Source organism: Populus euphratica, unplaced genomic scaffold (assembly GCF_000495115.2).
Source record: "Populus euphratica unplaced genomic scaffold, PopEup_1.0 scaffold717.1, whole genome shotgun sequence".
In the NCBI taxonomy this organism is placed as follows: Eukaryota; Viridiplantae; Streptophyta; class Magnoliopsida; order Malpighiales; family Salicaceae; genus Populus; species Populus euphratica.
In genome coordinates this window covers 42,668-51,990 of record NW_011500599.1, presented here as the reverse complement: position 1 = coordinate 51,990, position 9,323 = coordinate 42,668, and the positions used below count along the sequence as shown (strand labels likewise).

Here is a 9,323-nt window from a genome sequence, read left to right as displayed (position 1 = left end):
TTATTTTTGAAGGAAATGAGGAGTTATACCTCAAAATTACTTTTTGCAATTGAGTTTAGATTATTAGTTTTCTTAAAAAAATAATTTTATTATTGTATAATTAAAAAAAATTAAAGAGCTCCTTATTTCATGATATTAGTTGTTTTAATATGCATATCCTTCTTAGTTTCCCGACTCAAGTCTTATTCGCGTTAAAGATTTTTTATATTTATTAAAAAATATAATTCTTAATTTAATATTTATTAAATATACACATCAACTTTTCATTTCTATATTAATTTTTTTTTACTATCATTGAACTTTTTTTTTAAAAAATATCCATAAAAAACATGAACACCTTAAACCATATTTGATATTGTATACTAATCATGCTATTAAAAATTTTAATTTTTTTTTTAAATTAATGTTTTTAGACCGTTTTAATATGTGTAATATAAAAAATAAATTTTAAAAAATTATTATTTTAATATATTAAAAAAAACACTTTTAAATTAAATTTAGCACTTAAAGACAGCTTATTGCCCCAAAAATCAATGAGAAGCCCACACGCCAAGTTGATAGAGACAAACCTTGACCCGCCCCGCCAAGCTTACTGTTTCCATTTCCAGAACCCGTAAAAAGTAAAAACACTCCTTCCTCCTCCTGGCACCTTTCACTCAATTTCCTCTCTGCGAACTGCCGAAGCCACTAACAATGACATCCACCACCATGGGCCCTCCTCCTCCAAGAAACCCCCATCCCACCACCTCAACCGAAGCTGCTTCCACCACAGAACCCGAATCCGAACCCGAATCTAAAACTTCAGTTGTCGACGAACCACAGAAAATCTCCTCAACAACAACAGCTGCAAAACCCTCCATGGCCCCACCACCTCCCACAAACCCTATTCCCACCCCACCAGAAACTTCTACAGAGCAAGAGAAAACAAAATCAAAGGATCCGTTAGTTCCGTACACAATTCCTGAATGGAGTGGGCCACCTTGCCATAAATTCTCCCTCGAGATTCTCAAAGATGGCTCCATTATCGACCAATTTGAAGTGTAAGTCTTGTTCTGGTTTTCTTTTTTTTTGTTCTAATTGTTTTTAACTAAATGCAGTGTTAATGGCCTTCTTTTGTTCAGTTGTGAGAAAGGGGCTTACATGTTTGGCCGCGTGGAGCTCTGCGATTTCATTCTCGAGCACCCTACCATCTCTCGCTTCCATGCCGGTACTTGCTGTGCTATCTCTCTCTAATTCTGGATGTTGAGAATTGTTTGATGAAATTTAGTTAGTTAACGAAGTAAATGATTCAGATCAATTTTGTAATCAGTTTCGATCCAGGCATTAATTGAAATCGTGCTAAAAATTGTGATTATGTGTATTGAAGCATGTGCTATTTTTTCGGGGTTAGTACTTTTGAAACATCTGACTGTTCCACAAATGTCAAGATCAGACAGAAAAAAGTCGTGAACTTGGTTGCTAACAGGAACTTTTCTGTTTCTGTTGGTATTTAGCTAACCTCCTCCACTTTTCTAGCATGTAGACTCGTGTTTCACCCTAGCTGAATGCAGTAGTAACTTGCTGTTTTTTTAACAACCTGCTGCTAATTTCCCATTCCCATAGCAGCAAGCTGCTTGGTGATTGTAGTCGTTATGCTTTTTCTTGGGAGATTGCTATCGTAAAAGTATGATAAATATCTTCCTAGTAGTAGTTTTTTTTCCTTCCAGCCAAGTGCATTGTTGTTTGACATAAGATTACATATGCGGATTATTTTGCATCCAAAACATGCACAACATTTGTGAAGCTTATTTTCTCGCTGAATTATATTAATTTTCTTTTTGTTTGTAGTGGTGTAATGTCAGTTATTATCTCCAGCTTTCCATATCATAGAACTTGTTCATCGATGGATGGGTAGAAACTCTCATTCATTGGGACTTCAAACATAGAGTTGTCGAAAGTTTCCTTCATTGTAGATGTCAGGGTCATTATATAACAAGTTGCTTCTCTTTGCTAGTTCTCCAGTTCAAAAGAAATGGAGATGCATATCTTTATGATCTTGGCAGCACTCATGGCACCTTTGTTAACAAGAGTCAGGTAAGCATTATTTATGTTATGCTTCCTATATTTAAAATATATGCATTACTTGAAGGTCTGGTGTAAGTGATACATTGATATTGTCAATGGAATTTGCAGTGTGTGGTTCGTTACACATTATCTAATATATACCCGGCTTTATAAGTCATTTTTTTACACTGATGCCTTCAATTTATGGTTTGTTTGAATGATATTTCTGAACTAAAGGAGTATCTGATTGGGTATGTGGGACGTGTTCTATTCCATGTAAACTTATTGATGCCAAGGAAATCATCAAAGACTAAAATATAAGCACAAAGCAAAAGGACAGGTAGATCCAAGTTAAGCAACTTGGTGGAAATGTAATGCGCTTTAAATTGGACATGAGGTCTGGTTCATGTCAACAGAAAATGTCCTGGATCCTAAGTAAGAAATTAAAAGAAAAGCGAACTAAAATGATTGTTTAGAGAAACTTTCCAGGAATTAATTGATTTTATAGTTGCTAAAGGTTATATGGTACAAAATAAATGCTAGCCTCTCCAATTTGTACAATCACAATCTATTTTCAAGAGGCAGAAAATATATTGTAATTGGGAATCTGATTACATTAATTACTAAAACAAAAGAAATCCTAACAAATATGAAATACACTGCATTAATCAACTACATTGGATAACCTAAAAACTAGTGCCTTATTGGAGACAGATCCTGACACTAAGATGTTGTTCAGTATTGTGGCTACGGGGGAGGCTCCCCCGCAGCCACAAATATTATTGTTTGGTAATACTCCAGAAGTAATTTATGTATTGGTAGGGCCCACAGCAACTGTGGCTGTGCCACAGGTTTACAAGAAGCAGCACTTTGCTGCTTCTTGTGCTGTGAAAACCCGTGAACAGTGGAGCCATGCTGCACTGTTCATGGGTTTTCTTCATTGAACACTGGAGCATGCTCCACTGTTCATGGAGCCGGACCAGTCCGGTTCAAAGCTAAAAATGCATTGAACCGGGTCTAACCCAACAAAATAAAAAAAAATATTTTTTTATTTTTAATTGTGTTTTATTCGAAAAACTAGTGTTAAACATTATTCAATGACACTACATAAATAAGACGGAGATCGCTTGATGACGTAGCATTTGTAGAATTTGATTGCAATCGCAATGTTGTTCCTAATTATATTTTACTTGATATTATTTCACTCTTAAGAAATTTATGAAAACTGTAGTTCTTATCGGATGGATTTCATATATGATGGAATTGTAAATAGTTGAATAGAACAATTAAAAATATTTTATATAAAGTATTATTTATTTGATGATGTAATAGCAACAGTTAAATCTACAATATTTAAATTAAAAACCATAAATATTAATATATATATTTTTTAAATTATTTTATAATCTCAATTTCAAAAGCATTTTTAATCAAACATATTAAACTACTTTTTGTTCAACCTCAATTTCAACTATAGTTTTAACCAAACATATATTTTTTTAAACCACAACCACAACAACTACTGCAATACCAAACACTCTCAAGCAAACATTAATAGCAGCCAACCAACATTTTTTCCATGTTAACACTGTCTTGCAGTCAGAAGAATTTTTTCTTGTCATGTCTGATCAGATCTAGAATCTTCCAGAGGAAAAAATCCTTCCTTGATAGGAAAATCTGAGTCTAATTGGACTCACCATCATCCATCTAATCGACCATGTCATCAAATATCTATGTGCAATTAATTCCAAGCCAGCATTGAGTCTATTCATGCTGTTGACACAAATGAAAGAAGTAGCTCTGGTTTATCATCAGCCAAACTAGCAAAATTTATGGTTTTCAACTTTCCTCAATTTAGCATTTTGTTAAATGAATTTAATCTCATATTATAACATAGGGAAGATTTTCTGTAGTTTTGATTTTATCTGAAGCTTTACTGTGGAACCGGGGGGCGGGGGGCGGTAACATGAATATTTATTAGCTGATTATCTGGTAGAAGAAAGCCTTGCTCTCAGGTGGTAAAGGGGTGAGACAGTGTTATGGTGGCTTCTTTGTTTGAAATTTGCCACTGAAAAAGTTTCTGTACACTAGGTTTGTTTTTTAATGATGTGCTACTGGTTTGTCTTTTTTGTCAGTGTTTTTTCCTCTTTTTCTCAAGTGGTTTTTCCCTTACAGTTTCTGTAGAGTAGGTTTGTATTTAATGATGTGCTACTGGTTTGTCTTTTTCGTCAGTGTTTTTTCCTCTTTTTCTTAATTGTTTTTTCCCTTACAATGGGAGATGGTTTTTTGTTGCATTCTTAACTGCTTTTCCCTTTCTGTTTATCAGGTGGAGAAGCGTGTTTATGTGGCCTTACATGTTGGTGATGTTATTCGATTTGGACAGTGAGTAACTTTCATACTTGATTCCTTGACTTGTCCCATTCTTCCGTATCTTTCATGCCTATAGCATTAGTTTAGTTCAACACTCTTTTTTTATTGTTATCACCTGGCATCATTGCCTGCATAACTTAACATCACTGTAACTTGTGATGTTAAGCCACAATAGATAATGCATAAGGGGCCATTGGCCAAAGACTGTAACTTGGATTCATGGTCAAAGCCTTTAACAAGCTTTGTTTCACATATTCCTTGTCCTATACATACTGAGATTGTTTTGATCTGTCTTGCTTTTGGTCTTATATTATGAGAGTGTTATGTTTAGAAAGGCATGAATTAGGGATGAATGTTGCTGTTTCTACATTATTGTCCTCGCATATTTCTGATTTTTACCTGTTCTTTCCTTGCACAGTTCATCCCGATTGTATATTTTTCAAGGACCACCTGACTTGATGCCACCAGTAAGATTGCTGTCGCTATATACACACACACACACATAATAAGTGCTTGATTAATGTCTGAGATTTTGTGTGCTTGGACATTACTTCTTGTTTGTTTCTTCTTTTCAAGGACCACCTAACACATTGCACGTATCACCTTATGTTAAAAATGTTCAATAAATTGTTCATGTGGTGTTGACTTGTATGCTGGTTCACCAGGTTTAAAAGAATAAACAATGCTAAGACTTTTTAGTTTGTAAGATTAAATGAATATAATTTTATGTCACAGGTATACCTCTGTTGTCGATGTAGTTCTATATATCTCTAGCATAGATTTGTTAGTAGCCTGTTCAGCCAGTTATGTTATCTTGCTTAAACAGCAGGGATGCATCAATTGTTTTAATGTATCACGTGTTGTAGGAAGCTGACAGGAAAATTCTTAGAAATGCTAAGATCCGTCAAGAGATGCAAGATCAGGAAGCCTCACTTGAACGAGCAAGGTTGGAAGCTTCTCTTGCTGATGGTATCTCATGGGGTATGGGAGAAGATGCTATTCAAGAAGTTGAGGTTAGTGTCACTCAATATTTTTTCTGGATGTAATCTTGCGAGAATTGTTGTTGTGGACTTTTTACAACTTTTCTGCTGCCAACACTTTTCCATAAGCTGCTTTGCAAAAAATATAGTAATATGAGATTATGTTTGTGTGCCCTTTTATGTGAGGAGGATTGCTTAAACTATTATTTGTTCAATATGAAGTATGTGCGCTGGACAACAGTAGTGTTTGTTTATAGCTGTGTACACTGTCATTCTTACCTCCTTGTTTCATGCTTATACAGAATTCATGCATTTTTAGTAATCCAAAAAAGAAAAAGGTTAATTCATTATGAACTTGTTTCTGTCTCAACTAGGAACTTGAAGACTAACATATGTACTTCTGTCAAATTTACCTTCCTTTACCAATTTTTTTTCCATAAATCCTAAATTACTCTTTTGCTCTATAGTTGAAAGCTGACGATCATCTTCTCTGTTTGTCTTATTGGATATCTAGGATGATTGTGATGAAGTAACATGGCAAACCTACAAAGGACAGCTTACAGAGAAGCAAGAGAAAACCCGTGATAAAGTGATAAAACGAACAGAAAAGGTAAGTGGTTTTCATTTTGCACTCCGAGATCCTCATTCTAGATATTTAACGTCTGATATAATGATGATTTGCATACCTTGAACATGAGACTAATCTGTATCCACCATTTTTTAAATCTCCTTAAGATTTATTTCCAGCTTCTTTTAAAATGTTCATCTTGTTACCTTGAGACCACTTGAAGTACTATTTTTAAGATGACCCCTTTCCTTTTTGTTTCTTTTAGTTGACCTGCCTTTCAATTTTTGTGGTATTAGAAGTGCTAAATCTAAATGGTTTATATGCTATATTGGTGCATGCTATATTGATTGAAGTGAAAACTTCATTTTTGTATGTTAACTGTTTTTGTTGCATTTTCTTACATTCTTTTGAATATGTAGAAGCTCTGCCTCTCCCCCATTCCTCATGTTAATTTTAGTGCTCATTTTGCTTATTCAACTGAATTCTGGCTGTAGATTGCTCATATGAAGAAGGAAATAGATGCCATTCGTGCTAAAGACATTGCACAAGGTGGATTAACACAAGGTCAGCAAACTCAGATTGCACGCAATGAACAAAGAATGACACAGGTAAAAAATCTATGCAGATAAATGTAAGCTGGTCTTTTCTCCCTACATGTTGTGTGATTACACTTTCTTATGATAGAAAGCAAAATCTCTTCTGAATTTCTCCCCACCTTTACATTATATTCTCTCATATCTTGTGTCAGATAATGGAAGAACTGGAAAACTTGGAAGAGACTCTTAATGAAAGTATCCGGGAAAGTATTGGGGCACGTTCTGGAAGGATATCTCGTGGTAAAGGAAAAGGAACAGCAGAAGATGATCAGGATTTTTCAAGGTACATTATCTTGCAGAATTCTCTCCAAACCAAAAACTTGGAACTTTCATCAAATAAGAAAATAAAAATGGCATACTATGATTTATTTACACTACTGAGTTACTGTTTGTGAGCTATTCTCATGGCCTGATATTTTATAGACTAGAGTAATGATTTTGCATGATTGGTCATCCAGTCATCTTTTTTTTTTTTCTTTTTTTTTTTCCTGTAGAAACCATGATCATGCAAATTGTATAACTAATGCTTATTACTTCATTTAGTGATGATGATGAATTCTATGACCGTACAAAGAAAACATCAGTGCAAAAAGCTGGTGAAAATCTATCGGTTGAAACTGCTGATACCCTTCTTGACAAGAGAGATGCTATAATGAAACAAATGGAAGACAAAAAAGAAGTGCTTTTGATCGAGAAGAATAAAATGGCATCAGAAACTGTAGTTGAGAATGGAGCTGGAGATGCACTTGATACCTATATGTCAGGGTTATCGTCTCAGCTAGGTAGTGTGATATAAATTACTTATATTTATGCCATATTATATGCTTGAGAAACATTTTTTCCTCTATATAGTTTTGTTTCCCTTGCCTGTCAGTGCTACTGCTGTGTCCCATGTTGTGTGCGTGTGATTGGCAATTGCTTGACAAACATTCCATCATTGCTGCATTAGTTGCTTATTTCTTAATTTTCTTGCCAGTTCTGGATAAAACCATGCAACTCGAAAAGGAACTATCCTCTCTACAATCTGAACTAGACAGGACCATGTTCCTATTAAAGATTGCTGACCCATCAGGAGATGCTGCTCGGAAAAGGGATTCAAAAGTGCAGGTTATGAAACCTGACAAAGCAGAGGTGCCTGTTTCTGCCACCAAAAGCCAACCACCCACAGAACCACAGAAAAGTAGTGCATTGGGAAAACCGACCAATGTCTCCATTCAGAAACAGAAAGCTGAAGATGCTGTGGTTGCTGAAATGGTATCGACTGATGCAGCAGAAACTGACAAAAATGTCATTGATGCACCTGATGGTAAGCCTACTGTTTATACTGTTGTAAAACCCCAATGGCTAGGTGCCATAGACAAAAGGAAAATGAAGGAGACCCAACAAGAAGAGGTGCTGGTCATGGATGAGTCTGATCAGTTTGTGGATTATAAAGATAGACAGAAAATCTTGAGTAATGTTGATGGTGCAGAGGTTAACGTGGATTCAGAGATTGAAAGTGCTGCTCCTGGTCTGATAATAAGGAAACGGAAGGGAGTTGAGGGACCTGGAGCTAATGATAATGAAGCTCCTGAACAGTTGACATCATCATCTGCGGGAGAAGAGTTCTTGGCAGAAGATGCTGTTGCACTGTTATTGAAACATAAAAGAGGATACCATGCAGAAGATGAAGAAGGAAATCATCAAAGCCAAGAGATATCAGGCACAAATCAACGTGGCAAGGAAAAGAAAAGGCAGAAAAGAGTGCTGGGCCCAGAGAAACCCTCATTTCTCAATAGCAACCCAGATTATGAAACCTGGGTGCCACCTGAAGGTAAAAGCTCTCTGAAAACCTTGAATTTGGTTGTAAAACCGGTGCCTTGATTCACATTTAACATGCATTGAAAGTTCGGTATTCTCCTCGTCTTATAACTTCTATACCTCATGCAGGCCAATCAGGTGATGGACGAACCTCTCTAAATGATCGTTATGGATACTGAACTGATATTCTAGTAGTTTACTCTGTTTGAGCTCACCACCTTCTCAGAGAAATGGTTCATAGGAAAGCTACCAGAGTCATAAATGTACTGAGAGACTGACGCAGACTTAGCCCCTTGGTCTTTCGTGATGTACGAATCCGTCCTCTCATAGTTTATGGCGTGCCTCAAAATTTATGCTTGAACTTGAAGGCCATTTTTAAAACACACGGACACTGGTGGCTGAAGGCCATTCATTGTGATTTGGTGCTTCAAGTTTTCAAGGCATCCAAGGACGGAGATGACCTTTGGATTCCATTTCTAAATGGAGATATGAAATGTTGTGATTGGTCAAATTTTTGGCTGATACAGGCACTTTAGCACAATCATGTATAGCAGTTAAAGGACAACAGTTTGTATTACTGGCTGCAAAACTTTGTAACGAGTTCTCAGAAGAAAAAAATCAACTAGTCTCCTGGTGTTACAGAGCATTGATCAAATAGAAATTAAAAGCAGTTTATCAATTTAAATAATTGAATACTTATAATTAAAGGCAGTGTTTTTTTATTGGTTCCACTCTTGACATGTAAAGATATCAAGGGGAACATGTTAGGTTTTTTTATTGGTTCCAATTAAAAAAAATGGATTAAAATTAAAATAAAGACAAATTATAAACGAACTACATTATTTATTTATTTATTATTATTAAATATACTTAAAAAGCTAAGGTTGGTTTGATCGATCATTATCCTTTTTTTATCATGCCTTTTTTTTAATTGAATTCTTGTGATCTAATTCCATCAAATAAAGT

At 35.4% G+C, this 9,323-nt stretch overlaps 1 protein-coding gene across 1 annotated transcript; it reads left to right on the top strand.

The window, feature by feature from the left end:
* Positions 1-552: 552 nt before the first annotated feature.
* LOC105115591 (SMAD/FHA domain-containing protein) lies at positions 553-9,012 on the top strand. Its single transcript, XM_011012524.1, has 12 exons — positions 553-1,040; positions 1,122-1,207; positions 1,994-2,073; positions 4,370-4,425; positions 4,832-4,880; positions 5,280-5,426; positions 5,908-6,003; positions 6,456-6,569; positions 6,710-6,840; positions 7,101-7,339; positions 7,534-8,370; positions 8,487-9,012. The coding sequence occupies exons 1-12, from the start codon at positions 694-696 to the stop codon at positions 8,534-8,536; spliced, it is 2,232 nt and encodes a 743-aa protein (XP_011010826.1). The 5' UTR covers positions 553-693; the 3' UTR covers positions 8,537-9,012.
* The last annotated feature ends 311 nt before the right edge of the window (positions 9,013-9,323 follow it).

What these genes read in the sequence shown, in the direction of transcription:
- LOC105115591 (XM_011012524.1), top strand. Translation starts at nt 694, where the DNA reads ATGACATCCACCACCATGGGCCCTCCTCCTCCAAGAAACCCCCATCCC. An exon ending in GATGTTATTCGATTTGGACA is followed by an intron (nt 4,426 to 4,831) that starts GTGAGTAACTTT and finishes TTCCTTGCACAG; the next exon opens with TTCATCCCGATTGTATATTT. An exon ending in AGGGTTATCGTCTCAGCTAG is followed by an intron (nt 7,340 to 7,533) that starts GTAGTGTGATAT and finishes TTTTCTTGCCAG; the next exon opens with TTCTGGATAAAACCATGCAA.